The sequence below is a fragment of the Capra hircus genome, chromosome 24 (genome assembly GCF_001704415.2).
Source record: "Capra hircus breed San Clemente chromosome 24, ASM170441v1, whole genome shotgun sequence".
Taxonomy (NCBI): domain Eukaryota; kingdom Metazoa; phylum Chordata; class Mammalia; order Artiodactyla; family Bovidae; genus Capra; species Capra hircus.
The window spans coordinates 61,743,804-61,771,120 of record NC_030831.1 but is presented as its reverse complement, the minus strand read 5'-3'; the positions used below and the strand labels follow the sequence as shown (position 1 = coordinate 61,771,120).

General features: G+C 51.4%; 1 protein-coding gene across 3 annotated transcripts in view; it reads left to right on the top strand.

The window, feature by feature from the left end:
* Positions 215-27,317, top strand: part of BCL2 (BCL2, apoptosis regulator) — a 193,297-nt gene continuing 166,194 nt past the window's right edge. For 2 of the 3 annotated variants that reach the window (XM_018039337.1, XM_018039338.1), the window contains exon 1: positions 215-803. In XM_018039337.1, the coding sequence (XP_017894826.1) occupies positions 249-803 (555 nt within the window). In that variant the 5' untranslated portion in view covers positions 215-248. 3 annotated transcript variants of the gene reach the window in all.

Below are 27,317 nucleotides of genomic sequence, written 5' to 3'. Positions count from 1 at the left end.
GTAATTAATAATGTGCCTCATGAAATAAAGATCCGAAAGGGATTTAAGTAAAAATTTCCAGGATCTCATGCCAAGAGGGAAACACCAGAATCAAGTGTTCCGCGTGGTTGAAGACACCCCCTCTTCCAGGAATGCAAAGCACATCCGATGAAATAGCTGGATTGTAACTCTTCTCCCCATTTGCGGGGCCGTGGGGCGGGCAGCGGGGGGGGGCGAGAGGTGCTGTGGGGCGAGAGGTGCGCGGAAGGATGGCGCACGCGGGGGGCACAGGCTACGATAACCGCGAGATCGTGATGAAGTACATCCACTACAAGCTGTCGCAGCGCGGCTACGAGTGGGATGCCGGAGCCGCGGGCGCCGCGCCCCCCGGGGCCGCCCCCGCGCCGGGCATCCTGTCCTCCCAGCCGGGCCGCGCGCCCGCGCCCTCCAGGACCTCCCCGCCGCCGCCCCCGGCCGCCGCCGCCGGGCCTGCGCCCAGCCCGGTGCCACCTGTGGTCCACCTGACCCTGCGCCAGGCCGGCGATGACTTCTCTCGGCGCTACCGCCGCGACTTCGCCGAGATGTCCAGCCAGCTGCACCTGACGCCCTTCACCGCGAGGGGACGCTTCGCCACGGTGGTGGAGGAGCTCTTCAGGGACGGGGTGAACTGGGGGCGCATCGTGGCCTTCTTTGAGTTCGGAGGGGTCATGTGTGTGGAGAGCGTCAACCGGGAGATGTCGCCCCTGGTGGACAGCATCGCCCTGTGGATGACCGAGTACCTGAACCGGCACCTGCACGCCTGGATCCAGGACAACGGAGGCTGGGTAGGTGCTCGTCTGGGTGTGAGCCTGAGCCGGCGGTCCCAGTGGCGGGGTGTGGCTGGGCCCAGGGTCAAGGGCAGGCCAGTGGAGTGGAGCCAGGTGTGTGGTCTCCCTTTCTCTTCCCCTGCAGAGAGCTCTCCCCGCCAGCCCCACCGCGATCGCTCCTTCCCCGGAGACATTGCTTCCCTTGCGCCAGCTGCTGAGGTCCAAAGATCCAGGCTTTGCTGCTCAGTAGAATTTGGGGATAAAGAGCATCCCTTCGAGGTCCTGAAACTGGGAGTCCAGGGATCCCCCTGATCACGGTACCTGGTGGAGGAGCTTATTGAAAAGGAGCATTTCAGGGACAACTCATAAACTGGATGCCAGGCTGAGTCCTGACTATCTGTATCAGAAATAAGCTCCCCTGGGGGGGTTCTGCTTTGTCCTAAAATTTGAAAACCACTGGATTAGAAGAGCAGACTCCTCTAGAGGCCCAGGGGCCTGCCTTCTCTGGCTCACTTGGTAAAATCTACCCAAAGAGGAAAACCAGTGTAGCCCCTTTCCCTAGAAAACCTGGATGATTGTGAAAAGGTTAAGTTGACTTCCAGAGTCTGTTGACACTGACCTCCAGTTTGTGCCACGTTCATAGTGGGCATGACGTTGTGTCTTGAAGAACCCTAGGCTATGGGTGTTTGTTTCATCACTGACGGATTTCGCGTTGGCCGCCTGCCTTGTATTCTATTTCTATAACTTGTGTACGATTTAGAAGTTCACTGGAATTTTTAGTATATTTTATTTTCTACCCTAACCTACAATGCACATCGTTTGGTGGGATCCTCTGCGGGGCAAACTTGTGTCCAGAGTATCTATATAAAGATAGAAGAATTGATTCTTAGCTGTGGATTCTCATGCTGTGACTTTAGTTGAAGTGATTGATGCTTGTATTTTTGAAGAACATCTGTGAGCTGTTTTTTTTTTTTTTTCCTGGTACTATTGTGCTAGACAGAGCCTCCGTCATGTCACCATAAAGCTCTTTTTGTGAGCGTGATTCTTCGGGGGAGGAGTACAGCTCATAAGACTGAAGAAGTGTCATTGACATCTGTACTTCATATCTGAAATGATTAATTTGTGAAAAAGTGAAAGAGGAATAACTCTGGTTCAAGTTTTTTGCAGACTTTCTGTTTTAATCTGAAGAGCTGTCTTGAAAAAGGGTGCCATTCAGTGGTTCCTTTTACAGTCGCCAGGATTACTGCTCTTACTCTCTTATAGGACCTAACAGGAGCAAAACCCTTAGAAGGCACTACACGTGGGTTCGATTTCAAGAAGCACATCACATAGTTTACAAAGTGTGCGCGTACGGGGGGCTGAAAAGAGAAAAGCCAAGAAAAGCAGATGACTGAATGAGAACGCCGGGCCCGCGTGGCCAAAGCTGGCAAAGCCCTGATGCCGTGTTTAGTGTTTAAGAGTGAAAATCCGCATTCAACCCCTAAAATTTATTAATAAATGCTTTTTGTGAATTGTTTGTTTCTTTGAGATACCATGTTATCAGATCTTTAGTAATTCTGGAAGAGTTCTGTAGAAGGTGTAAGGAGTATTTTTGTTAAATGTTTGAGTAAGTAGCTGGTTTTGTTTGTAACCACTATAACCAAAGAGGTAGGGACTTCCAGACACCAAAAGGATCATTTTGAGACCAAAGTAAAAGTAACTGAACAGTTTGACTATTACATAACTTTTGTGAAAAAATATTAAAAAATTTTTCTTTCCAGTTGAAAGAAAGCCAAGGTGGTAACTGTCATGTGTCAAGTAATGCAATAAAAAGATGGGAAATGGAGACATATGTTTATGATAGAAATTAAGATGTAATCTTGATCTTTGTTGTAAAGTTGTGGTACATTAACATCTCATACAATTGAATTTTCTTTTTAAGTGAAGGCCCGCTCTTTCCTCCTTTCAAAATAGACTTTTCTTGGTAGAGCCTGTCTTTGTGGTCAACAGGTATCTGAGGTTGATAAATGTAGAGGCTACATTTTATGATGCCAAACCACAGTGACGTCCCATAGAACATGATAAACTTTTTCTTGACAAAACCTCGTATAGTAAAAATAAATCATATAGAAGCGCAAATTGCTGATGGCAAAATGTGTAGCGTTCAGGACAACATAGAGATGGATGACAAATAGGAAAACAAAGGACTTTGGCAGAAAAAAGTGTGAGGAAATGCCGTCATAAATGGGCACCTTGCAATAATAAAAGAGGTGGTAGTATTTGAGAAGTGTATTTGGGGGACTGATTTACATGTCCTTTCCAAAGATGCATTATGAACCTAAATTTTTATTTTGAGCATTTGGCATCCAGACAGATTTTCCTCCCAATTTGCACCAACCAGAGTTGCTTCTCTCGTAATACGTGTCATGGGATGGCGTAAAGGACTTGGTGAGGATGGGTGAGTTTCAGAGGAGAGCTGGCACATTCTCTTAACGTTGGACAGTAACTTGCCCTGCGTACAGGACTCAGTGGATCAGCCCATCTGCTGAATCTGTTCTGATGGGGGCTTTAGACTCGAAGTCGCACTTGGGCTTTGCTGCTGCTGCTTCTGAGGCTGAGGGAGAACGGTTTGCATTCCGAGCTCCGTGAGCGGCAGAAAGCAGGGCCTTGGATGGTCAGTGTCTGAGAGACGGTCTCAGAAGTCTGCACGTCACACTAACACTCAGGAAGAAACGGGCTGTGGGGTGGACTGGGGCTTTATCCCTGAGTCTGAATAAAGCATCTAGAGGGAGGCAGGGTAGCAGAGCGGCGAGACGGCAGTGGTTCTAGGAAGCATCTGAGACCTGCCTCTCCACGTGTGGGAGCTCGCGGGCGTCCCCTGGGAGCGCCTTGGAGGAGCAGCGCCTCAGGTTCCACCCAGAGCCTCTGAGTCAGAGCCTGTGGTTCGCACGTCTGCAGGTGGTGGGGTGCACAGGGGGGTTAGAGGTGCCGGCTACCGTCACCGACCACTGATTCCCGTACATCTTTTAGGAAAAATGAGAGTCCGGGAGGGGTCCTGCAGCGCCCCTTCCAGTGGCCTCCTGGGCTCCGCGGTGTCACCTAGAATGCCAGGCACATCCCAGGCGTCTGCTGGAGCGGCCTGAGCTTCGGGGGGGGAGGCTGCAGTGCCGTAGAGACAGGAGCAGAACGGTCGTGCGCTCTGACCTCTCAAGGACGTTTCCCGTGGTGACCGTACAGTCGGTGGGCCTTCCTCGGTGGCTCAGCGGTGAAGAATCCGCCTGCAACGCAGGAGACAAGGGAGGTCCCCTGAGTCAGGAAGGTCCCCTGGAGGAGGGCGCAGCGACCCATTGCAGTCCTGGCGGGCTGCGGGCCGTAGGGTTGGAGAGAGTTGGACACGACTGAAGCAGCTGAGCACGAGACGACGTGTTGGCACTGGCGGCCCCGTTAGAGTGAGATAGCGTTCCCCTCCAGTTAAAGACAGGAAACTTAACTCTTAATGGCTGTATTCAGCCTTGCTTTATCCCCTAGTAAATCAGTTCTAATTTCTGTAGATGAGTTTAGGGGCCCTGGGACCACCCCGGCCAAGGTGGCTTTTGCAAGCACAGGGCTGAGATGTAGGCAAGTTGATGGTGAACGGTGCGCTCTGAACTGAGAAGCGTGACAGCGTTTTGCTTCACGTCTTAGGAGAGCGGGAGACGTCTGACAGCTTCAAGGAAAAGGTGCTTTAATGGGCGATTGGCTCCTTCTGCTGAGATGGTGGGGCGACCCTTTCTGTGCGCTCATGCTTTGGTCTCTGTGGTTTAGGAAGACAGGAACTTACTACTCCGCATCCAGTAGGGTTAGCTTCCTTTTTATTAGTTGGTCAGCAAGCAGTTTCTCTTTTCTGTACACAGTCCACATCCACTCAAACAGTTGATTAACTGGAAAGCAAGACTGTTCTCAGGCCAGTGTACAAAATACATGAGAAAACATCGTTTTTCTAGTGGTTGAGCATTAGCTGCTTAAGGCCAATTTTGGCAGCAAAATGATAGGATTAAAAATAGCCGAAGATGATCCAGTCTTAAATAATATATTTAATGATGAACTTTCCTTGGGAAAGTGCATCTTTCTGCCTGCAAAGAATCATATGACCCCTTTCTCAGTGATTTGCTTTGTAGAGAAAAGATACACTGTGGCTCCCAGAGTCTGCAGTCATGTGCTGTTGAGCAACCACATTCGGGGACTTTTGTAAAATTTGACAGTTCACTCAGTTCTCTTTTCTGTTTTAGGGCCGTTGTTGCTGTTTAATGTCAGTCGAAAACATGGCTTTCCTCTGTGCATCCTGTTACTTTCAGCTGTGCTTTCTAGTGAGAACGGATTGATCTTTTTAGCAATCCTTGGTTGAACTGGTACCTTTCAGATTCGCTGAATGTCATTAGGCCACATAGTACACCAGGTAACAGAAAGCCACATTTTTTTTTTAAAGCCGAACTCCTATAGTTTATCTTTCCTCCCAGTCCTAGTCAGCATTTTGGAGGCTGGTAAACCCACTCATGAAGCAGGTGTGTGGGTGCTGTGTGTATCAATAGCAATCTCTCCCACTCAGCACACCCCCACACCCATTTCTGAGGTCATCCAGCGTGTCTTCGCAGGAGCAGTATTTCAGCAGTAATGCGGCATTTGTGCTAGAAAGACAACACTGCCTTTGTAGTGTGCGAGTAAAAAGGCTTCTTTACCCCCAGAGATATATTGTGTTTGAGGGTCAAAGGTTCTGTTAAACCTTTTTAAAGTCATCTAATAGCACCTGACTCAGGTATGGCGGTAACCTCGCACGCTGGTCCCCCTTCCCCCAGCTTCATACAGGGGACGCTTGGAGAAGTGAGTCCAGCGCGCGGCTCAGGGGACACTTGGAGAAATGAGTCCAGCGCGGGGCTCTTCTTTCATCCCTCTTGGTTTGATTCAAACCAAGTGAGTGCGTGAGGTTGAAACAGGATTGAGAATGAAAGTTAGCTGAGGACGGGGATGGCTGTTCAGCAGACCTGACTGCGCATCCCCTCTGTGCCCGGTCCTGGGTCAGGTCAGGCTGAGTCCCCCCTGTGCCCGGTCCTGGGTCAGGTCAGGCAGAGTCCCCTCTGTGCCCGGTCCTGGGTTAGGTCGGGGTTCAGGGAGGAGGGCGTTTTCTCTGCCCTGGATGCCATCGCAGGCCTGGACTGGAGATGTCCTGCATTCTGTTGCCACCCAGCCCAATGAGATGATTCTAAACTCTCAGATTGAGAGGGGAGAAAAAAAGCTAAGTGTGTGTTATTTTGCATACCCTTCAGTATTTGTCTGAAAAAGCTATTTCTAACCATATGGCCATTCATGTGTGCATTAGGCCTGATTTAACTAGGAGAGGAATATAGATAATTTAAAAAAATACTTTGTTACACAGACATGTGCTTAAGAGAACTGAAAGGCAAGGGGAGTTCCCTTGTTAAGTATTCACCCATTAGGCGCTGTCTATGCATATTATAAAGGCTTAATAAATACTGGTCTGCAGTTTTTGAAGGATTCAGTAACAGACAGTCAAGCTCTGATGAAGATGGTTAGAATAGATTAATTTGAAGAACTATCTTTCTTAAATCGTTCTGGTATGCAGAAAAGTCAGAGTCGATTTGAACCAAAACAGGGGAGAGAGGAAAATAAAAGCTTTTGTTTTGGCTTGGTTTTATATTCTAGTCCTATTTCTGTTTGTTAAGAGGCTTGTCTTCCAAAACGCTACATACAGAAATTCGTCGTCCACTGTGACGTTCGTGCTCCTGAAGAGCAGGTGTTTACCATCTAACGTCTTTTATCCGTGGTCCTCTTTCTTTAATGAAGGTTGACAAAGCCATTTTTGTTTCTAAAAGTATTTTTGTAGATTGCTGCTTGTTCTGATCTGCTCGATTCTGTAGTGCCAACCTGATTTCCCTGCTCTTCATTTGCCAGACAGAAGATAAACCCAGCTGTCCTTCCGTGAGCATGATGACGGGGTGTTTGTCTCTCTCTCTCCAGAGCCATGTGGGCTTTCTCATCAGGACCTACCCCCTGCAACCTCCATCACTGACCCTACCTGCCCATCATCCCAGCGCAGGGGGACCTGCAAGGTCGGCTCCTTGTGAGCCTCTAGCACGTGAAGGGTGGGCTCACCTGAAGGAAAGAGCACTGTGTCTGGATCGCAAGGGAGAGGGGCAGGAAAGGGGTCTGTCCAGGCTGGAATATCTGAACCCCATCTGCATTCTCGCCACAAGCAGCCAGGCAAGGAAAAATTCTGTGATCAGATATGATGGCTTGCCCTCCAGAGACCATAAATTCCAACCCTGTGCAGGGAAAAAGATAGGATCTGCTGGAAGAGTCCACTGGCTCTGATCTCTGCAGCGGGAGACTAGAGTGGGGCTGATACTCTAGTCTGAGATGAAGTTTCACTAACTCAACGCAGCTAAAACAGCTTATGCTGAAGACTACTTCCCCAAACGCCCTCTTAAGCACGTTAGAGAGGGGATCTCCCTGCCGTGCTGGCGTGGCTATTGGTAGCAGCTACAGACACACTCAGGGCTATTTGGCTGATTCTCTCAGGCAATGGACCAGGTTCTATGAGAAGGTTCCCTGATGCGTCCATTCTGCGCCTTGTTTTGCCTTTCAGAATTTCAGAGATGGAGCCACATTCCATTTTCAGTTAATAATCAGCTCATCTGTGCTCTGGAGCTTCAGCATAACGAGTCAGCTTATGACCAATTCCCTCACCCCTCTATTCCTGGGTCCTAAAACCGACCCAAGGATCCACTGTATCAAGTGAAGCTTAAGTTTTCCAAGGGAGATTTTACCACTGAGAACAATGCATCTTTATTGTGACAGTCCCAATTACTGTATTTCTGTATTTTTAAACTGCCTTCTCTTAAGCTGCAGAAGAATGTGGAGAGTTTCTGACTTCTAGCGCTTGGAGGCCGGACCAGGCATCAGCGTTACAGGTTGCCTTTCCTTGACTTTTCCCAAGTCTTCACCAATCCTCACATTTCTTCTGCTTTAAGCACAATGAATGTCATACCTATGTATCACCTTTAAAATAGATTTTTCAAAGCGTATACGGGATAAGTGCTTAGTCCCCTTAGGTCAGTGCCTGCTTACAGTTAGCATAGGAATAAAATTGGTGCATCATTCTGTTGTCATATTTAGATACTGGTATTTTATCTCTTGAGGGAAAAAGAACTATAAGGGATGTTCATTGACACCTCTAAGTCTACATTTCAGGACTGTCTCCTCCCATTTTCTTTATGAATTCCTGCCAGGATTGTCTTTCTTGACCTCTCTCTTTTTAACACTGAAAATTCTTACAGGTGGTTTGAAGCTATTTTCTAACAAAGTCGTCAATATATTAATGCAGAGTCACTTAACTATTTAAGTGGCAACATAAGAAGGAAAATGACGTGGAGTCTTAATCAAGGAAAATGAGCAATTGTTTGCAGATTGTAACCATGAGGAGTTCCTAGCAACGGGCAGTGATGGGAACGGAAGGGTTTTAAAGATCCTGCTATTGTGTAGGGCATGGACACTGCCTATTTCCATTGAAAAAGATTTATTGAGTGCTTACTATGTGCAAAACTCTATGCCGGGTGTTTCACTTGAGTGAAAAACGTGGAAGATAACCTTTGCATCTGAGGAACTCTGACCAGTAGAGAGACTAAGATAAGTGCTGTGTAAATTGCTGTGATCCTTGACACACTTCAGGGGACGGCGACCCGGTCCAGCCAGAGGGGCCCTGGCTGAGTCGCTTGCAGGAGGTGATGGGGAGGAGATACAGGGGAGGGCAGGCCGAGGGGCTGAGCTGGAGGAGACAGGACAAGGTGGGAATGCTTTGCGGCGTCACGGGGGGTTGAGAAGAGTCTGACCAGCCTGGGGCGTAGAGAGCCCTGGTGAGGTAAGACTGGTCCTAAGTTTGTGTTTAACTTGGTAGATGTTAAAAGGATTATTGAAAGCGTTCTGAGTCAAGGCGGGATGTGTGGGCTTGAGGAGGATGACAGTGGCTGAGGCTGGACACTGGGAGCCAGGTGGGAGGCCTGAATCACGGCGGCGGGGGAGCTGGGACCCAGTGGACTGAACGGACCAAATGTGAGGAGGGGGCAGGGAAGGAAGCGGAGGGGCGAGTCCAAACCCAGGCTGTCTCCCGGAAGGATGTGGTCCTGAAGCGAGCAAGGAATGGTAAGCAGCGTGACCTTTTGGTGGGATAAATGTGATGGAATTAATTTTGGACAATTTCAACTTGAGCTCCTAGTAGAATCGTCATCGCTCAGTCGTGTCCAACTCTCTGTGACCCCATGGACTACAGCCCGCAGGCCCCTCTGTCCATGGGATTCTCCAGCAAGAACACTGGAGTGGGTGCCCATTCCCTCCTCCAGGGGATCTTCCCGGCCCAGGGATCGAACTTCTGTCTCCTGCACTGCAGGCGGATTCTTCATCATCACCGAGCCCCCTGGGAGTCCCCCTGCTCCCCGCCAGTAGGATGCCCAGGTGGGAATGCCCCGTGGCAGCTGGTCTTAAGGATCTGGAGCTCGAGGGGGACGCTGAGGCTGGAGTCGGCGCTGCCTTTTCCCAGTCCCCGTCGATTGCCCGTTTCCCTTCTTCGTTTCCCAGCGTGGTCCTGGCTTCCCCCGCTGGCTCTGCCTTCTTTTATTACTGCTGCTCCCACACCACCTTCCTGCCAAAGTCCTCTGTAGGCGTCTGCCGATTGAATGGAGGTGTTTGCCTCGAAGTTTTGCTCTTCAGAGCTTGTCTCTCCACTACTGGTTTGCCTGCTTAAAAGATAACGCACTTTGCGTCAGGTTAGTGTTTTCCAGCATCCCTATAGCATCCTCCCTTTGTAGGGGTCTTACACAGTCAAGGTGTTCTCCTTCACTGGCACTTTCTCACTTAATAAAATAGTTCTGGGACTTGCCTGGCGGTCTAGGGGTTAAGACTCTGAGCTTCCACTGAGGGCGCGTAGATTCAGTCCCTGGCTGGGGAACTAAGATCCCACATGCCTCACACCACAGCTCCCCCGCCAAGAAAAAGCGAGGAAAGAAACAGTCCTCCTGTCGCAGTCAAGCTGCACCCACCACAGCAGATGATAGGTGCACACAGAGACTGCTGGTTGGATAAGTGGATTGTGACAGAGGTAATTTTTATTTATTTTATTTTTGGGTCCGTTGGGTCTGTATTGCTTTGTGCAGGCTTTTCTCTTGCGGCATCTAACAGGCTGCTTTTCGTGGTGGTGGTGGGGCTTCTCATGGCAGCGGCCTCCCGTTGTGTGGTGCCCAGGCTCCGGAGCGCAGGCTCAGCAGTTGTTGGCACACAGGCTCAGCTGCTCCGCGGCCTCTGGGATCTTCCTGGACCAGGGATCGACGCGGTGTCCCCCGCCCTGGCCGTCGGATTCTTATCCACTGGACCAGCAGGGAAGTGGGATAGAGGGCTTCGAACATCAAACTCAGCCTCACGACTACTGTCCACCTGTTATATAAGCACATGTGTCTCACTCCATGATGTCCCATTAGAGGGATGTGCGTGTCCCTTGGTTCTGAAGCTCCAGTACTCTGGTCACCTGATGAGAGGAGCCAGCTCATTGGGAAAGACCCTGATTCTGGGAAAGATTGAAGGCAGGAGGGGAAGGAGGTGGCAGAGGATGAGGTGGTTGGATGCCAGCACTGACTCGATGGACATGAATTCGAGCAAACTCCAGGAGATGGTGAAGGACAGGGGAGCCTGGCGTGCTGGAGTCTGTGGTGTCACAGAGTCGGACACAACTTAGCAACTGAACAACAAGAAAGAAATGCCCTGCCCACTGACCTGTCGAGGTTTAGTAGCAGCAAATGAAGAAAAATGCCTACGTGTTTTAATGTCGCCCATCATTGAATTGAAAAAGTACGTCATTCATTCCTGAAAAGAAATCTTCTAGACTCTGCTTCATATTAAACATTCAACTTTCATAAAAGTCCTTAATGCTAGTTTAGGGACTAGCCCTCCAGCTGCCTCCTCGCATCTGTTTATACAAAGGCACATGCGCACTGTCTGCAGATCTGTGCACGTGGAAGTCGCTCAGTCGTGTCCGACCCTTCGTGACCCCATGGACGGTAGCCCGCCAGGCTGCTCTGTCCTTGGGGACTCTCCAGGCAAGAAGACTGGAGCGGGTGGCCATGCTCTCCTCCAGGGGATCTTCCCGACCCAGGGATCGAACCCGGGTCTCCTGCACTGCAGGCGGGTTCTTTACCGTCTGAGCCCCAGGGTAGCGTGTGCACAGCTGCTCTCAGTTCTGCTGTCCTGTGTCTCAGAGCCAGTTCAGACAGGCTTGACGTCTAGGATTATTCTCATTTTCTTACCGTTTAAGAAAGAGGACTCCTGTGTGGTTCTCACGGTGGGGACAAAGTGGTTTCTCCTTTCTTATCAATGCTGTAGCAGAAGTATGAAAGAACCAGAGCATAAAAGTCACAAGGGCAAGTGGTCCCCTCGTTCTTCTCCCCTGGAAACAAGCAGCCAGTGGAAGGTGGAGTCAGTGCAGCTCAGGGCTCCCAGGGGAGAGAGCGCCCGGGATTCCACTTCCCCAGGAAGACGGCCGAGGGTGGCAGGGAGCAGCCCACTGGCCTGGCAGCCTGGGGCTCAGCTCTCTGTTATGGTTGAAGCAGACATCACAGCCTGTCTGTGGTTTCTAAGAACTGGTGGAATTTGCATGTTGAGAATCCTCGTTCCTTGGCATGAAGCAGACTCAAAAGCATTGTTGCTCATCATTTGTCATCTGTTGGAGAAAGAGCGTGTGATTTGTTTACTTGTAATGAAGCTTGACCATACTTCTCCAGGGGCCTTTGCAAAAGGGATGTGTCAGCTTACAGACCTGTCCCCATGAGTAAAACCACAGGCAGATGCTCCCCCTTCTCCCCTCTCATCTCTCATCTCTGTGCTTTATGTCTCCACTGCCAGGCCCTCTTCACGGGCTTATCTGTGGGTGAGTTCAGAAACTTCAGATGATAAAGGACACCCATATACTTGGCCGGTTCTCCAGAGTGTCTGTCCCCTCAGCTGCTGCCAGGTTGCGTCTTAATGAGTCCGTGCAGTGACGGTGGGGTCTGAGCTCCTCCGGCTCCGTGGGAAAATGAGCTTCCCTTCATTGTAACAGCTTGCGGCTCGGGGGGGAAAATGACAGCCGTTACACAAGTTTCCTTTGAATGGAGTTTTCTTTCCCATAAATGATACTTGGAGAATACACTTAAAGGGGTTATTAGTTTTCTGTTTCATGCTTGGCCTGTGTGTGAGGATAACACAAGCTGTCACTGCAAATCAGCAGCTCAAGACGCTTTGTCTGGTTAATGTGAGCATTTAATATTTGGCTCAATTAAAAATTGACTGATGAAAGTACATGTCAAATGGAATTTGAAAATACCTTTTGTAGGGACTATTGAAAGGGCATGGCCAATGAGTAAATTAGTGGTTTGCAAATGTGGAGACTTTGGGGAAATTTAGTACAAGTTGAGACACTTGACTCTTCCTTCAAGCGTCTCTACCTGTTTGGCTCATTGTGAAGTTGAAACGGACTCCTCATTCGTGTTAGAATGGGCCCCCTTGCACCTCTGTGTTTCCAGTAAAAGAGTGCGATTGTGAAACCACAGTTGAAGCAGACAGGGCAAGAAATGGGTTATCCCTTTATCCCACTTTTTTTTTTTTTGAGTTGACTGCACGCTGTACGCCAGCTAGGAGAGGTGGGAGCTGGAGTCTAGGGGGTGGGGTTTTCGACAGCAACTGCAGGAGCACAGGCGGGGTGCTGGGGATGAAGACGTGCACCCCCGTCGGGGCATTTATCAGAGTCGGGAGGTCCTCCCAGGACAGGCGCTGCGGAGGCTGGGCTGAGGGGCAGAGTGCCTCCAGCAGGCAGAGCCCGGGGACAGAGGGCAGAGGCAGGACGGCGCGTGGGGGGCGGGACAGGGGGTCCCGGCTGGCGTGAGGGTGGGGCCCTTGTCCCCAGCACAGGCAGGGGGTGAGGGTCCCGTCGCTGCTCAGGAGCCAGGACTGCCCGCCGCCCCACCGCCAAGAAAGCAGGTGAGGCTGGAGTGTACCTCCATGAGGGCTTCATTCTAGAAAGGCTACTCTGGCCCCACTCGGCTAACGAGGCTGGTGATGTTACTGACCGGTGGAGGTGGGCCCAGGAGCCCTGCAGAGCCTGGGAGCCAACGGACTGCAAGTGAGGACCGCAAGGAACCGCTCGCTGGGAGCCGCGGCTGGGCTGGAGTGGAGACACTTGTAGGAAGATGTGTGATTGCCTGGATGCTTCGAAGCATCGCTCGCGTCTTCTTCAGTTCTGGTGGTCTTTTTCCTCTAGTCGCCTTGAAAAGAGTATGGTCAATGTTCTGGTTCTATACGAGTAGTTTCTAAATTTCCCATTCTCTTAAATTAACACTGCCGTATTGAAACTTGTTAGATTCCACAAAAATTGTGAATCCTTTTGTTAGAATGCGGTAATTCTTCATTAACAATCAGTTACTAAAGGTGTATTTGAAGAAGGAATTCAGTTAGGAAAGGCAGGTTTCGCAGAGTTGTGTTTCCAGGGGAAAGCATCACGACAGTGGCCTCTTGCCTTGATGGTGTATTTTAAAGTTTCCAAAGGAGCTTCGCATCTGTTGGCCCATTTCATCTTCACAGAACTCTAGGCAGCACGGGGTTATGTTCCCACTTCTCTTTGCCTTTCCCTCCCACACCCTTTTTATTATTTGTTTATTCACACATGAAGAGAAAATGTTGACTCACAAAGCTACAGAAGGCCCAGTAAGTCCAGAGGAGCGGGAGTTCAGCGCGACTCAGAGTCCAGGAGATACTTCTCTCTGCTCTGCTTCTCGAGTCTGTTTTCATAAGGACACCAGCTTCCTTAATAGAAACCTAAATGAGTGCATCCAGTTTTGGAAAATAGTATCCTCCACTGCTCTTTATCTCAAGCACTTTCAGAATTAAAATGTGGTCTCAACATTTCAGGTTATTTTGAGATGTGTTTTGTGTTAACGGCAGAGGGAATCTCATGTTTGCCACAGGACGCTCTTGAGCTGGTGCACTTGACCTTGAAACACCTTCTCAGGGGCCAGTAACGCAGTGACTGTGAGAATTTGCTGAAACTCCATGTGAGGGCTCTGGAAGATAGCCCCTTTCAGCAGGGGCCAGTGGGACTGTATGAATGTAGATGATTGCTGCCGGCTGGCACCTAACTAGCAATCTGTGTTTTTATTTACTTTTAAGATCATCCTCCTGTCTTCAGGGAACCAACATAAATTTGGTGAGTGAAGGGTTTTTGAACTGAAACAATGATGGTGCTTTGATCAGTAGAATTTCCTGAGTTCCTAAGGGGCGTGTGGATTATACTTCGGTTCAACTCTGTTTATTCAGCGAGTAATGGTGAGAGCGCTGGATCTGTAACAGAAATCACGACGGCGGGGACTGTCTCTCCCTCCTCTGTGAATCCAGCATTGTGGGGAAGGCGGGGCGGCACACAGGCAAATGGTTGGCAGCATAGTGTCGAGGCTGCTGCTGCTGCTGCTGCTGCTGAGTCACGTCAGTCGTGTCCGACTCTGTGTGACCCCATAGACAGCGTCCAACAGGCTCCTCTGACCCTGGCTACAGCAAAGCAGAAACAGGGGAATCAGGTACAGGGGTGCTGATGGGGGGATTTAATGTCTTGTATTCATTTCTGAGTTTTTCCAGTAGTATTGTTTTTTACCCAGAGGAGGATGAGTGGTTTTTCAGTTTTTAAAAATTCTTTATTTTACGTTGAAGTATAGCCAGCGAACAATGTTGTGATCGTTTCAGGCGGACGGCAAAGGGGCTCAGCCATATAAACATGTATTCATTGTCCCCCAGACTCCCCTCCCATCCAGGCTGCCACGCAGCACTGAGCAGAGGCCCCTGTGCTGGACAGCAGGTCCTTGTTGGTGACCCAGTTTACATACAGCAGTGTGCCCATGTCGAGGCCAGGCTCCCCAGTCACCTCTTCCATCCACCCTTCCCTCCTGGCAGCCGTGAGTTCATTCCCTGTGCTGTGAGTCTGTCTGCGCTGTGATCGAGCTCATCTGTGCCTCTCTTTCCCCACTGTGCGCACGGGAGGCCTCTGCTGCTCTCCCTCTGTCTGACGTGCTTCACTCAGCGTGACAGTCTCCAGGCCCATCCGTGTTGTGGCGAATGACACGCCTCCACTGTTTGAATGGCTGAGCGATATTCCGTGTATGTGTGTACCGCATCTTTACACTGGATGCCTGCTTAAAAATGAGCAGCCGAGAACACGGTGCTCTATCTTAGTGAACATATATCTCTCTCTCTGTGTTTATCATATAATACAGCCTGCATGTGAGTTCAGAACGGGTGTCCATGATCAATACAGGATTGAAGACCTGCTGTCTTTTAAGTTTATTTTTATTTTTTGGCCATGTCACACGGCATGTGGGATCTCAGTTTCCCAGCCAGGACTCAGACCCACACCCGCTTCGTTGGAAAGCGGGTCCCTAACCGCTGTACCACCGCGGAAACCCCGGACCTACTGTTTTTGGCTCGTTTTTGGCTCAGTGCCTGGAGCGCTTTCCCCGTTAGCCCTGCCGGTCCTGCCACACCCATTTCCATTCCCCGCACAGTGGCCATTGGCCTCAGTCACTGGGGGTCAGGAGGAAGGAAGGAAACTAATATTAATCGGACCTCCACATGTGCCAGGCTCTGAGTTTAACACATTTATGGGTAGAAGATTATTTAACCCCAGTAACCTCCCCCCTGAGGGTAGGAAGTAGAATTATGGATGAGGAAACAGAGGTTCTGCAAAGTCAAGTCACTGCCTAGTAAGAGGCAAAACCAGATCCTTTTCTAGGCCATCCAAGTGGTCATTGATAGCCTCTGAAACTCGAGAAACTTTTTAAAATCTAAAAACAGAAATCTATGAAAAATAACAGTTTGATGCATGTGACTTTTTGGTTTCTTTGCATCTTTTTAGGAAGCCAGTTAGCCATCTTTATCTTAGTAACTAGGAGCTGAAGCCTTTCGCTCTGTGGATTTTAAAGCTCTTTCGTAGTTGAAAAGAGAGAGGTGCACAGCGGGGCAAAGCGTTCTGCCTCTCTCCTCTTTGGCTCCAAGTCTGTATAAATAGCCTTTGAAAAATACGTAGTGATCACTGCTTCACACCCAGACCAGACACCTGGTTCAGAAACCCTCCCCAGGGGCAGTGTGGGGTGGTGTGTGTGTGTGTGTGTGTGTGTGTGTTGAAATAACAAACCCACAGAGCTTTCCTGGTTCAAGAGAAATGATCTCACTGTCCGATTGTAACCTGCCTAATGCCTTCATCAAAACAGGGACAAGTCTGCGGTTTTACCCCTGGTTTGATCCTCGGCCCTTCACTGTTCTTATTTTAGGCATGACCTTCATGTTTTTTCCAAGAGTCCAGAGTTGGAATGACATGTTACTGCCCTTTACAAGATGACGATGTATCTGTTTTTATATTTAGCTGTAAATTTTATTCTACTCATAAACAAACCCACCTTCAGCAACCGTGGTGCATCCAGAGAGAGTTCTTTCCGTCCTCCTCGGTGTGATCTGGATACATTTGGCCTAGAACAGCACAGTGTTTCCAGCATAACATTCGAACAGGATGCTGTGTTGATCTCAGGGCTCAGGGAGTGTCCGCATGGGCCAGGAAACTATTTTCTTAAAAGAAACTAAAACACCAAATTCTGACAAGATAGGAAACTCTTACTAGGCTCCTTATGCAACTCTTCCCCACCCCACCCCCCATGGCAATCTCATTAATTGTTATATCTCTTGATGTTATTAAACACATAGAGATGGAATATTTAATTTTAGGTTCATGTGCAGAGTGAAATAACTCAAATTCAAAAGGGGAAAAAAAAGAACTGTTTTAAGAGGTTTGCTTAATAAAGCATATATGAATTTAAAAGTTTCAAACATTTCTCCCACACACAGCCCATTATAACTTTTAGAGTAGACCTTCATGATATTTCATAAGGAAGCAAAAAAGAAAGGTGAATTATTATTCAGGCAGAGGGACAATAGTAACCTTTCATTAAGCGAGACAGAGTTCAACGTCAAACCCTCCAAGCCCTAGATTCTGTGCTTGCCAAACTGAACACACTACCAGATACACCCTCTCTCTCTTATGGATCAGACTGCTTTCAAAATATTGTTCCAATATAACCTAAAATGTTTCATTTATAAGCTATAACCCAACAGTATGATGTTTAAAAGGCTGCCTCTGTTCTTTTACAAACCCTCAAACATCCCAGTGACTCCAGATATTTGGGATCTTTGTTCTCTTCATGACCAAGTATGTGACCCCGGGGTTGTCTGGCTGGACCTCAGGACAAGAGGAGGGTTTGGAGTCTGTATCCAAGACGGGCTTCCCGGCCTCCTCCGCGGCGGCTCTCCCGGGATTATCCAGGGTGTCCCTGTGGACCGCAGGAGCACCCCTTTGCCACCTGTATGCCGCTCGTGAGGGAAAGGCCTTGGGGACTGCAGACGCTGTCCACACCTTCAGAGTCCTCTGGGTGATTCTCATGATCCTCAGACCGACTAGGAACGAGGAAGTAATTTCAACCCCTGCCTTGCAGAGGGAAGTCACAAAGTCCATGTGCTGACTTAAAGGTCACACCCTTCACTCATAAAAGCATGCCATCTTTCTTGAGAGGTTTGCTTTAAAATACATACACACGTTACATATCTGTACGTGTGTGTGTATCTAGTGATAAACCATACGTAACTAAAATGCACCATTTTAGTCATTTCTGTGTGCAGTTCAATGCTCTAATAAGCATGTTCACACCGTCATCTGGGGCTTCCCTGGTGGCTCAGGCGGTGAAGAATCTGTCAGACGTGAGTTCGATTCCCGTGTGGGAAAGATTCCCTGGAGAAAGGAATGGCAACCCACTCCAGTTTTCTTGCCTGGAGAATTCCATGGAGGGAGGAGCCTGGTGGGCTAGGGAGATATAAACAGTATGTACCTCTAGGGGCTGCCGTGACGATTAACAAGTGAACACTTGCAAAGCCCTAGAGTAGAGCCCAATACGCAGTTAGCACTGTATCAATCATAATCGTTGTTACAGTAGAAGCAATTTCGAGCTGTGCCGTCATTTGTGCCCAGAACTTTTTGTCACCCTGAACGCCCTCCTCCGCCTTAGGCTCTATGAACTCGGGCTCTCGGGCTCTCGGGCAGGTGGAACCATGCGACACTGCCCTTCCGTCTGGTTTATTTTGCTTAGTGTAATGTTTTCAAGGTTGCAGCATGGCTGGGAATTTCACTTGTTTTTAAGGTTGAATAATTTTCCACCCAATTAAAAAAAAAATACATCTTCTCTCAAGGTTAGTTATCATTTTTTCCCCAGCCAGTAGAAACCGTGAATATGGGTAACTAGCACTGAGTTGGCAGAGGAGGCCAGCAAATTATTGAAAAATTATTTCCAAGAGTCTTGATTGCAAGGAACAAGATAAAAATGCTATTAAGATTAGCCCAGGGAATAAAGAGCACAGCCATGTGAGGCTCCTCTGTGTGGGGCAGGCAGTAATGAAGATCTCGGCGCCCCTGAGGTTATCAGTGGGGTGTGAGCGGGGCGGTCTTCCTTACTCCTGAGGATGCTGCTGACTCATCAGCTCAGGCTTCGTTTCCATAGGAAGAGTTGAAGAGTTCAGGGAAAGTGGGTAATAAGTTTCAGCAGTATCTCCATTCTGAATTGTTATCTATTCATTTTTAAGTTTAGGCTTCAGTCATCTGGAAAATCGACTTAAGTGAAATGATTCATTCCAGAGAGTGGGACGGAGGAGGGTAAGCAGCAGTAGTGCAGAAAGAATCTAAAGAGGCCGACAGCCCTTCAGCGACTTTACTCGCCCGCCGTCCTTTTTCCTCTCCCGCCTTGCTGAGTGGAGGATTGGTAGGAACTTGACCCAAGTGGCTGTGACTGTTGTGACTTCTGAGGGTGTTTCTGCTGTCTCGCTGCATCTCAGTCTTCCTCTCCGTGCACACATTACATCGCTGGCGTATTTAGAAGAGCCGTGTGACACACAGTAGCTTGTGTGAGGCGCTGCTTTATCGTCAAAGCCTGAACTCTGAGCATCTGCCTCCCAACTTCAATCTGAAATGCGTGCGGGTCTGAATCTCTGTGACCCCAGGGACTGTAGCCCGCCAGGCTCCTCTGTCCATGGGATTCTCCAGACAAGAATACTGAAGTGGGTTGCCATTTCCTCCTCCCGCGGATCTTCCCTGCCCAGAGGGTGAGCCCGTGTCTCTGGCGTCTACCGCATTGGCAGGTGGAGTCTTTACCGCCAGCACCACCTGGGAAGCCCTCAGTCTGAGACCATCCTGCAGTGAAGTGTGGCCCTCTGTTCATCTCATGTTCTCTGTGCCTGCTAGGGGTCTGGACATGGTCTCTGGCCTCATGGAGGGCAGCTTCCAGGAAGACAGACACACAAATACACGTGACCGTCCAGTGAGTTTTTCCCTGGAACGTTAAGGTGGCTTCTCAGAGGATGAGCCGTTTGGCCTGGGTCTTGAATGATGAGTAGGAGCTTGTCCCATGTAAGCATTAACGGAGTCCAAGAAAGGTCTCATGAGCTTGACAGTGGTACAGGGGTCAGCCTGACCGGCATGTGGGGGTTACGGGGTGAAGGAAGGAGATGAAGCTGAGGGCACAGTGAGGCTGACTCATCAAGGCCCTGACTGTCTCTGTAGGGAATTCAGATTTGATTTTTCATGCAGTGGAGATCTGGTGAAGGTTTCTAGCAGGATGGTGGTGTGTGTGTGTGTGTTGCGGGGGAGGGCAGCACGGAGCGGGATGGGGCAATGGAGCAGGGGTCCTTCTTGGGGTGCAGCTGGGCACCAGCGCCTGCATGCCTGCCCATCTTCCCACTGAGACAGGACAACCATAGTAGGCTTTCAAAGGCAGAGTCAGAGGCTTCCTGGCGGCCCAGGAGTTAAGACGCCACGCTTCCACTGCAGGTTTGACCCACGGTTGTGGAACTAAGATCCCACCTGCCACGCATGCAGCGTCCCCCCCTCCGCCCCCCAGAAAACGTAGAATCGGTGAGATTTGTTGGAGTTGAGGACTTTGGATGCCATTTGACCATCACTGAACACTCTGGGGCCAGCACAGACTGGGTGCCCGGTAAATGCCAGCTGTCTCGCTGGTAGCACAGACAGTTGCCCTGGGGCCCTCCGAGCGGTACTGCAGGCTTCACGCGGCGCCGGGCTGTGCTCGTGATGAAGCAGAGGTTCCTGGGGTGCGCGCTCCGGGCCGGAGGCTTCCTGAAGCTCTGTCTGCGTGATCACGCCTGTTCCGGTCGTCGGTGAGCTGGGGTTAGGCGCTCTTCACGACCTCTCCCCTCCTTCCACAGTCTCCCGAAAGCTGCTTCTGTCGAGGCCCCAGAAGAGATGACTCGGGGCAAACCGAACCCACGGCAGGATGCGGAGAAGCCTGTTTAGGAAACCACTCGTCTCCCGCAGACGCACCATCTGAGATGACCGTAGTAGAAGCAACAGGGCAATAATCACCGCGCCAGTCTTTTCCCTGGCGTGAGAAACCGCTTTTGTAATGAAAATGGAATTTCCCTGGGAAATCGTCCTAGAAAGAGATAGGCAGCTGAAATAAAATAACCAAGATGTTGAATGGAGTCGAGCGGTTTTCTGCGTGCTTTCCCCGTGATGCTTGCCTGCCCGGAGGTGTCACTTATGTTGCTCACTCGCCATCTGCAGTCGGAGCCCTCGGTCCTGGAGGAAGACACAAGGAGCGGGGCGCGCCCCCCGAGGCCCCTGTTACCTCCAGCATGCTTCGCACTCAGGGCTGCCGTTTGGAGGGGCCGCTGGGGTCAGCGTTGCCCCCGGGGCAGCAGCCTGTGGCTTTCTGGAAGGAAGAGGGGGTGGTGAGTTTGGTTTCTCTGGGGGCCCACGGCGCTCAGGTGCGCGTGTCTGCCTGGATGGGTGCAGCCCCCCGCGGGGCTGTAAACACAGGCCAAGGTCTGAGTCGTGGAAAGTAAGCTCTTGTCGTAACCAAGGAGGTGGCGGTCAGGTCACACCTCAGAGCTCCTTCACGTTTACCCCGGAAGACCTGGATTTTCATGTCAGTGTAGGAGGGCTCCGTTGCGATGCTGATTCTGATTGGAGGGTCTCTCTTGCTCTCCCGCCCTCCTAACTGGGGACCAACAGCGGTGGCTGTCGCAGCCCAGAGGGAGGGCGCAGCCTGGAGACCAGCCAAGTCCCCTTGGCTCCAACCTTAACGCAAATCTGCTCAACAGAATGCAGATGGTTTCTCAGGGATGCAGGACCCCGCGGTACGTGCTCGTCTGTTTTCAGCCTCTCCTGGGCGCTTCACAGCAGCCGCTTCAGAGGCCAGGCCCGCAGTGCGGCCGGTTCAGGATGCCTTGGAGGAAGGGCTCGGAGCGCCGTGGAGACCTCGCCGGCCTTTGCTCCTGAGCAGCAGCGTCCCTTCTGGCGCCTGAGACCAGGGCTCCCGTGCTGTGAGAGCAGGGACCGTTCGGCACGGGCTGATGGCTTTCGTTGCTGTTTTCAGCTGCTGAGTTGTGTCTGATTCTTTGCGACCCCGTGACCTGCAGCATGCCAGGCCTCCCTGACCGTCACTGTCCCCTGGAGTCTGCTCAGGCTTTTCAAGCCTTTTACTGCCCCTCTGATCCCAGTCCGCCTCTCAGCACTTCGCATCCCACATGTCAACTCACTGCGAGGCAGTGTGCTCAGCACTGATCAGAGGCTCACGTGTGCCAGCAAAGTGTGGACCTGAGTCTGAAATCTACCTTGCACTGTCCGGCGTGGGCCTCCAGGCACGGTGGCTCTGGGCCCTGTGAAAAAAATTGAAAGTGAGTCACTCAGTTGTGTCCGACCCTTTGCGACCAGATGGACTGTATGGCCCATGGAATTCTCCAGGTCAGAGTATTGGAGGGGCTAGCCATTCCCTTCTCCAGGGGATCTTCCCAACCCAGGGATCGATGCAACTGGAGTGTAAAATACACACTAGGTTTCAAAGACTTAGTATGAAAAGATGAGTGCAAGCTAGTCATTAGTCACTTTTCTGTCAGCTGTGTGTTGAAATGATAATATTTTGGACATGTTGGTTGGAATAAATATATTCAGTGTGGCTACTAATGAACTGAAAATGGCATCCAGGGCCCATGTTTTATTTTTACTGGATGCACAGGTCTAGTCCCGTAGTGTGGCCCTCTTTTGATTCCTGTATTTGGATATCATTATAGAGGAGGGCTGGAGAAGGCAATGGCAGCCCACTCCAGTGTTCTTGCCTGGAGAATCCCAGGGACAGGGGAGCCTGGTGGGGTGCCGTCTATGGGGTCGCACAGAGTCAGACACGACTGAAGCGACTTAGCAGCAGCAGCAGCAGCAGAGGGGAGGGGAGGGCAGAACGGCCTTTCCTTCCCCCGGATGGCGTGCAGTGTGGACAGGTCTGTGTCATGCTGTGTAACTTCACCAAGTGGGTTAAAGCCAGGTTCTGGTTGATCCCATTGTTGGTCCACCAAGGTAGGAAAGGCCTGGCCACACTTATTTTATAGTTGAATATTTTTCAAGGATAATTTCACTCACATGTATAATTTCAGACTTTTGACATGTAGTTCACTGCCTGTAAGAAATAACCTGAAAATTACCCCTGGAAATATCTACCATGTCAAGATAGTGGAATGAGGTCCTATTTAAAGTAACTGAGTCTGTGTGTGTAAATGGACTCAGCCATGTCCTACAGCCCGACACGATGCTTTAATCAGAGAGCGTAGCTGGTGTTCAGTGGAAAGAATGGACTCATGTGGAATGTTTGTATCCATCAGGTCAAGGGCAGGGGAGGGTCAGGCCATGGAGTCACGACGGGGGGACCCTTCCTTCTGCTGGAAGTCAGCGACTGTCGTGTCTGACTCCTGGTAGCAAGAAGCAGAATCGGTGGCTCTCACCTGTCAGGGAGGTCTGAGATTCAGCGGGGCCATTCATGGGGTGGAAGGATGGATGTCCGTGGGGTGGAGGGCAGGACCCTGGGCTGAAGCGGCGAGGCTGAGCTGCAGGAATTCGCACCCGAGTCGTTTACTCCCACTCCCTATGGCGAACGCGCGGGATTTTCCTAACACCAGCAAGCAGCTCCGCAAAGTCCTGGACGCCAGCTGGGTGTCCTACACTTCAGCTCAGTTCGGACGCTGACTCCCCGGAGTTCGAGTCAGTTCCCCCGCACATCGAGGGCCCCGTCCCTCAGGACTGCCCGCACTGTGGACTCCAGCTGGAAGCCTGGGCCACTGAAGGGCTCTTGGAGCCGCTCCCTCGTGCTGCTGACCTGTTAGCGTGGCTCACAGGACTCAGGGACGTGCCGCTGCCTCTGTCGATGGTTTGTTCTAAAGGGTACAGCTCGGAAGAGCCGTGTGGGGAGCAGGATGTGGAGGAGGGGCGTGGACCTCCGTGCCCACTCTGGTTGTGCCACCTGCCAGCACCCCAGGATCCTTGCCAACCTGGAGACTCTCAGAACCCCATAGTGGAGGGGCTTTGCTGCCATTTCATTGTGTGGGCATGATGGATTGATGTCATCCGTGTCTGGCCGTTGGTGATCAACTCCATCTCCAGTTCCTCCCCTCTCCCCGGGAGGTCTGGAGTCCCAACCCCCAAGCATGCTTTGGCCTTCCTGGTTGACCAGCCTCCACCCTGAAGGGATTCCCCAGCCCCCAGGCATCTCTTTAGCACACAAGGGACACTCTTCACTGGAGATTCCAAGGGTCAGGAACTGGGGAGAGGCCACACATGTCACAGGTGTTCCTGTCGCCCCCTCTCTCAGGGAGTGACGAGGATTTTCAGAGCTCTGTGCCTGGAACGGGTCGGTGTGGTGGCCGTGCTCAGTTGCTCAGCCGCGTCTGATCTGTGAGACCCTGTGGACTGCAGCCCCCAGGCCCCTCTGTCCGTGGGATTCTCCAGGCTAGAATACCGGGGTGGGCTTCCGTCTCCTCCAGGGGATCTTCCCCACCCTGGGGCTGAGCACACGCCTCTGGCTCTCCTGCACTAGCAGGGAGATTCTTTAGCACTGAGCCGCTGGGAAGCCCGCCGGGACTGGAGACGAGGCCAGATGCCTCTTTTTCGTCATGTCACAGCGTCACAGCGCGAACAGGGACAGAGATGGAGAGGTGGACTTCTGGGGAAGAAGACAGGAGCTGTCAGGGCCAGGCCAGGAGGAGGGGTGGCAGAGAGGCCAGCGCGGTGTTCAGGGCCCCAGAGCCGAGGGTCTTGGCTGTATCCTGCTCCAACGCACCTGCTCTTCGGGCCAGTCACATTCTTCTCTGAGCTTCAGTTACTTCATCTGCAAACCAGGGAGTTAGGTTAGAGGGTCCATCTAAAATTTTGTGATTCTGTGGGGTTTGAAGGCCAGAGAATGTGCTGGGGTTGTATTAATGAGGGATCCTGAGAGCGTAGGGTTTGGTTTTTACTGCTGTTCTTCCTTTTGTCTCGTCTGCTCAGGGGCCCTGAGACCCACGGCGTGGGTCAGTATGATGGTTAGCCTGGACCGTTTGTTTGGCCTCAGATGAGACAGAGGTGGGGTCGGGGTTGCCTTGCGGCTGCAGCCAGCACGCGTGTGTTGCAGTGTAACGGCTGAAAACACACACACTTAATTGTCTTTCTTGGCGCTCTCTGTTCTCCTCCTCCCCATACCTTCTGTGATTTATAATTATTTCTCCTCTCATATCTTGAGAGTCTCAGGTAGCCGTTTTCCCACATGGATCACAAGCTTTAATAAATCACTCCTGTTCTCTGAACAGTCAACCACTGCTTTCTCTACCCTCTACTTCCTGTGAGTTTAAAAAGTTTCTGGGCCATAGACAAACACTGTAAGAATTTAACCACCTTTCCTTTTCAAAGACGATATTTTAATTGCTTTTAATAGGTGCGGAGACAAAAGCCCTCCGATCCCAAGGTAGCTTTGAGTTTGGTTGAGCATCGCTCTGGAGCCCAGGCCCCCGCGGGGGCCCAGCCACCCTCCCACCTCGTCTCCTCTGCCCAGCGCCAAGGAGCCTGGCACGGTTTCTGTTGGAATGAAAAGATTGGCTGAGGTGCCCTAGACTGCAGCCCCACCAAACGGTGTGCAGAAGGTTTGGTCTACATACCAAGGCAGCCTGCGGATTAATTGCATTCTCTGTGATCACAGAAAAGGCGCTGAATTATTCTCTTCGCATTTTAAGAATGACAGGCGGCGGCTGTGCCAGCTCCGAGCATCACACGCGGTAACGCGCGCCTCAGAGATGCGGGGTTAGGCTGTTGAAACGCATGGACGTGACGGCCTCTGGTCGGCCCGCAGCTCCATCTTGAAAAAGCGCTAAAGTTGAACTGTTTCATAACTGGTCCTGTCGAAGGTCAGGAGCCTGGTCAGGAAGGGTTGCCGTAAGCTGACGTGAGCTATGAGAGCGTTTCCCGACTTGGAGCCTTCCTGTGAGTTTTGAAGCAGGGCTGTTCTGGCGGCCTTGCTGCGGTTGAGCCCCGGTTTCCTTTGTGTGTGTATGGGGGCTGGAGAAAAAGGGGCCCGGCGTCTTCCGTGCGTCCTTGTCTTCGCCTCCCCCAGGCCTGAGCCAGCGTGCACGTGCGCACCCCAGCAGCTGGGCCAGAGCTGCACTCTCGCTCGCCGCGGCCCCTTTGAGCCCCCGTCCCCTCTGCGCGGAGCGCCCCCGTTCACCCGCAGGCACAGCTGCTCCGCTTCTCTCCCAGTCGCTCTCTTCTCTGACCCTGCCGAGGCTTTCGCCTGGAGAGCTGTTGGTGAAGACTGTGCCCAGCCGGGAGGAGAGGGGAGAAGCAGGTGTCAGCCCGTGTGGTGGGGTTTCCTTCGCTGAAAATTGTTATTCTGTGCAGCACCCCACCCTCCCTTCTCAGCCCCCCCGAAAAAGACGTAGAGCTCTGCTGATGGTAGGGCTTGAGCGCCTTTTGGTGTAAGATGCTCAGTGGTTCAGAGAACCTCTCATTCTGGGCAGTGCTCTCCAGAGAAGTGTTGAGATTTCCTGAGGTTGAACCTCGACCTCCCTTCCTTCCAACCCTGTGGCTCCTGGGCCGCCCTGCAGGGCGGAGGTGGGGGCCAGCCGCCGGGAGCCCGGCTTGGCCGCGACGGGGGCGGCCTGGGTCACGTGTTCGCGGGCTCTGTTTTGGAGCGTCCCTAGCGGAGTGCTGCTGTTTCTGTTCAGCCGCTCGGTCCGCCCCGTGGACTGCAGCACGCCCGCCCCGCTGTCCCCTGTCCCGGAGTGTGCTCAGGTTCACGTCCACTGAGTCGGTGATGCTGTCTGACCGTGTCATCCTCTGCCAGCCCGCTCTCCTCAGCGCGTGCCCCCAGCCACAGAGAGGCTCCGGAGGCCACCAGGTGGGCTGAGAGCCGCCCTTGGTATCACTTGTCACTCACGGCAGGACAGAGGTGCCTGAGGCGCGAGTGGCTTTTGCCTGAGCCGGCGTGCCGGCTCCTCTTTGCTTGTGTGTGTGTGTGAGTGTGTGTGAGTGTGTGTGTGAGTGTGTGTGAGTGTGAGTGAGTGTGAGTGTGAGTGTGAGTGAGTGTGTGAGTGTGTGTGAGTGTGAGTGTGTGCGACTGTGTGTGACTGAGTGTGAGTGTGTGTGAGTGTGTGTGAGTGAGTGTGAGTGTGTGAGTGTGTGAGTGTGAGTGTGTGTGAGTGTGTGTGAGTGTGTGTGAGTGTGTGTGTGTGTGCACGTGCGCTGTGAGGGTACGTCTCCGTCTGTGGAAACTCCTGCAGCAGGCACCTTTTCTAACAGTCCCTCTCCCCACCTGCACACACCTGTTTCACTCACAGAATCACCGAGAACTTTTAAGCCAGCCTTCAGTGGCATGTCCTGTGGCTGAAGAACCATTCATTTGAGACCCTGGGGAAACGGCTCTGTCTTCCTTCAAGACCATTGTGTCTGCTGCCCGTCCTGAGTGCCTGCCCGGGGCCACGTGTCATGCCTTCTCCTTCTGTGTGTGGGCCCCCCTCTTTATCATCAGGCCGCATCCCCCAACCCAGAAAGCTGTATGTGAGTTCAGCAGAGGGAGGCTGGGCTACGCATGAGATACACTGTGCTTTCTAGAATGTTCTAGAACTGTGTTACTCTGTTTCAGTGCTCACATTAACCTATTAGATCGCCATTCTTTCATATCCAGGAAGACCTTAAAATTTGTTGTCCAAGCTGGGGTACTTGTGAGAATCACAGAAGGTATTAGGAATTATTACTCTTGGACGTCAGGGTAAACTGGGGTGGTCCCAGCAAACTGACATGCGTAGTAATGACCCTGGGCACATCCATCTTTTTAAGGATTGGACATCATTTTTTCTTCAGTTTTGTGCCAAGTCTTCCAGCATTTTTCTGAAAACCAGATGCACTGCTTTGTAGGTTTCTGTGTCTTTCTGCTAGAACATCACCCTCCAGACTGAGAACCACCTTTCTTCCATGCAGCCTCTCAAGGTCTTGTCCGACCCTGCGTCTCCCACCCTCGGGACGAAGTCAGCTCGTGAGCTCCTGGTGCCCGACTCTCCTGTGAGCTCAGCTCTGCTTTAAAGTGGCTTCTAGGCTTCTTG